Source organism: Quercus suber, unplaced genomic scaffold, assembly GCF_002906115.3.
Source record: "Quercus suber isolate HL8 unplaced genomic scaffold, Cork oak 2.0 scaffold_371, whole genome shotgun sequence".
In the NCBI taxonomy this organism is placed as follows: Eukaryota; Viridiplantae; Streptophyta; class Magnoliopsida; order Fagales; family Fagaceae; genus Quercus; species Quercus suber.
Window position 1 is genome coordinate 26548 of NW_027069823.1, and position 3070 is coordinate 29617.

At 39.7% G+C, this 3070-nt stretch overlaps 2 protein-coding genes across 2 annotated transcripts in view; one reads left to right on the top strand and one right to left on the bottom strand.

Moving 5' to 3' along the window:
* Nucleotides 1-8: 8 nt before the first annotated feature.
* Nucleotides 9-2264, bottom strand: LOC112024305 (bifunctional phosphatase IMPL2, chloroplastic). Its single transcript, XM_065760535.1, has 3 exons — nucleotides 1806-2264; nucleotides 667-745; nucleotides 9-296 (listed from the first exon to the last, which is right to left on the bottom strand). The coding sequence occupies exons 1-3, from the start codon at nucleotides 2143-2145 to the stop codon at nucleotides 242-244; spliced, it is 474 nt and encodes a 157-aa protein (XP_065616607.1). The 5' UTR covers nucleotides 2146-2264; the 3' UTR covers nucleotides 9-241.
* A 22-nt stretch (nucleotides 2265-2286) lies between these two features.
* The window catches only part of LOC112030753 (toMV susceptible protein tm-2), a 12800-nt gene continuing 12016 nt past the window's right edge, over nucleotides 2287-3070 (top strand). The window contains exon 1 of the mRNA XM_065760522.1: nucleotides 2287-2322. Within this exon, the coding sequence (XP_065616594.1) occupies nucleotides 2287-2322 (36 nt within the window). The remainder of the gene's footprint in view (nucleotides 2323-3070) is intronic.

Sequence of the window (3070 nt, forward strand, 5' to 3'; positions counted from 1 at the left end):
CAAATCGCCCAGCACTGACAAAACTGCATTCAGGCCACTAGCAACAACAGTTTCTGACGATGTCCACAGCAGTGGTCGGAAGGGATTTTTGAAAAAAACCAATTAGTTGCAGTCTTCAGCTAGAGGTTTTGAAGAACAATGAATACCACACCAACTGGCTCCGCTTTTGTTCCCCCTCTATCCCTCTGCCCCTCTGCCGCCTCCCATGCTTTTTCCTCATCCAGCCTCATTGTCTGCCCCTCTACCCATTTAGATTGGCTGCCAAAAAACCCTCACTGTCTGAGCTTGCTGCCAATCTGTCAAGAAACCCACCAGCAATCAGATTTGGTTTCTTCGCAGCAGGCATTTTACAAAAATGTCCCTTTTCCTTTTGCCCACTGGCAACACAAACCAATGGCACTGACAGAAAACTGCAGACCAAAGCTCGACTTTCCAACATGAAAAATCAATCAGGTCGGTATGGCCAAACCCCCTTCCCAACCCCCCCACCCACAAAAAAAAAGGAAGAAGCTACACACCGACTAATGAACAGCTCAAAAAAAAAGTACAAGGACTCAGCATATTTTCTTTCTGCTTATTTTAAGTAGGATTTTTTTTTGGGGGGGGGGGGGTGGCGGGTGTGTTTGGGGGCGTTCTATAAATAGTAATCACATTTGCATAACTTACATTGCATGTGAAGGGAAATTCTCCAAAATAATTGAAACCATAGATTCCTCTGCTTCTTTGTCTGCAATTGTTACAGGACCTGCAGCAAATCGAATGAGACATGACTAAAGCAACAAGTAAAAAGAACTAATGTGACAACTATGATAATATAAACCTTTTTTTTACAAGTAAAATCTTATAGAACACGAAAAGAATGAAAAGGAAACAACACCTAGCACACAGGTAGTGTACTAGCAGTGCATTGCAACAAGATCATTTAAACCTACCACCATTATTCTTTGCCTGGGTGTTAAAAAAAGTACAAAAAGAAAAGCACTTTAACTTGTGATTCTCTAAAATCTGGGTCAAAACTATGCAGTAGTCTCTCCTCCACTAAGCCTTTTATAATGTAAGCACTTCAGTTCAAGGAAGTCAAATCAGCATAAGGCCTGAAAGTTCAGAGAGTTGAGATTTTATCCTCCTCAGTTTTCTCAGAACCCCAATAATGAGATTAACTGAACCACATTAAGTGTTATATTTCTTATTCAGCAATTTACTCAATACATAATTATTTTGGAACATCAAAACAGCATAAGCTACAGACATTTAAGCTTCTTCTTTTTTCCCCCTATAAATTCTTCTTAATTTTCTCATTTTTTAAGATTTAACACTCAACCCAGCTCACCTACTATTTGGATTGGTTGGACCCAGATTGCAGCAAAACACACACACATAAAAACAGACATAACCCAGAAATTCCATTCCTTTTCTTTTCCTCCATTCTGTCATCGACCATTTGAAGCACATCACACAGTTCCAAAGTCAACCCACTCTTTAAAAAACATATATAAATAAAATTCTTCAACTTTCTGAAATTTTCCAAAGTTAAATTCCCAACTTCTATGCCAATCACTTTGTTTATCAAAGACATAAAGTTTGATTTCCCTTCCAATTTCTTAACAATGCAAAACAGCCAACAACACAAAAATGCAATCACTTCGTTTCCCCCCCAACCTTTTCTCACACCCAAAACTGTTTAACTTTTTACCACAATTATAACCAAAACAACCCCAAAACACTAAAATCTCTACCGTTTTTCATTTTCCTCAAAAGAAAAACAACAACCCAACAAAAATTTTCAACTCAAAAGAAAGGCTTACTCTGGTCCTCCTTATCGAGAATCTCGAACTTGTTCCTGAAGTACTTGCGAATGACTTCTCCGGCAGCGTCGGCGACCGTGTTGGCGACCTGGGCAATACGATCGAGCTCGGATTGTTGCGGGAGGTCTAGTTGAAGGGTGTCGATTCCATTGGAGAGCTTGGAGTTGATGGACATTGGAGTCAGCGATCGAGAGCGAGAAAGAGAGAGTGTTTGTGGGAAGCGAAGGTTGGAGAGGTTTGTGTTGAGAGTGAGGGAAGAAGAAGAAGAAGAAGAAGTGGGAAAGAAGGAGAGGAGTTGTGGGGTTTGGGAGAGAAGGTGGGTTTGGTAGTGTAAGATCATTTGTAGAGACTCTTTGAGACTGAGAGAGAGAGAGAGAGAGGGAAGAGAGGTTTTAAACAAACAATAGCAGAGAGAGAGAGAGAGTGTGGAGGGCAGAAATAAGGGAGGTGAATGATGTAATGTAACACAGTCCCTAAAACAATGGGGAAATGGGCAGAGCAACAGTGTAAGGGATTAGTACGTAGTAAGTTAGACACTGCGCGGAAGAATAAAGGAAACTAGCATCTCGAGTTTCTAAAACTCGAGATTTACAATGAAAAATCGAGTTTCAAAAATTCGCTTTCTGCTTTTTGTAGTGCTGACCTGGAAAGAATGACACACCTAGATCTCGAGTTTTGAAAACTCGTTTTTCGAGTATCGAGTATTTAAAACTCGAGTTTTGTTGGAAATTACATGTTCCACCTTAAAACCGTATTTAATGAAAGATTTCAAGGAACTCGAGTCTTATAGACTCGAGTTCTACTGGGCATACTATTAAAAACATCACTCGCTTAACACGCCCTTATAACATAAGCTCACAGACACACACAGCCGTCTCACCCAAAACAGAGCATCCTCACTGAGTCTCTCAGCCTCACTAACTCTCACCCTCACTAACTCTGACTCACCCATAACTCTCACACCACATTGCCTCTCACTCTCACTCACCACACTGCCTCTCTCACTGCTCTTCCTTTTCATCAAATTCATATCTCAGGTAAGGGTTTCCATAATTTGATTGTCATTGTAGTTGGGTAATAGTCTGTGGGTGTGGGTTAAAGAGTTTGAGTATTTATTTTGTAGATAGTTGACATAACTTAGTTAATTTTCCATTATGCAACGTTTATAGAACTTTGTGTTGGTAGTCTTAATTTTTTGAGTATTTATTTTCCCATAAAAAGAAATGGTAAAAACTCCAAGATTCGTTTGTTTTTTTTTTTTTTTT

Coding starts and splice junctions, on each gene's coding strand:
- LOC112024305 (XM_065760535.1), bottom strand. CDS start 2,145: ATGATCTTACACTACCAAACCCACCTTCTCTCCCAAACCCCACAACTC. Junction 746..1,805: donor TCTCGATAAGGAGGACCAGA/GTAAGCCTTTCT, acceptor GATTTGCTGCAG/GTCCTGTAACAATTGCAGAC. Junction 297..666: donor AATTTCCCTTCACATGCAAT/GTAAGTTATGCA, acceptor GTTTCTTGACAG/ATTGGCAGCAAGCTCAGACA.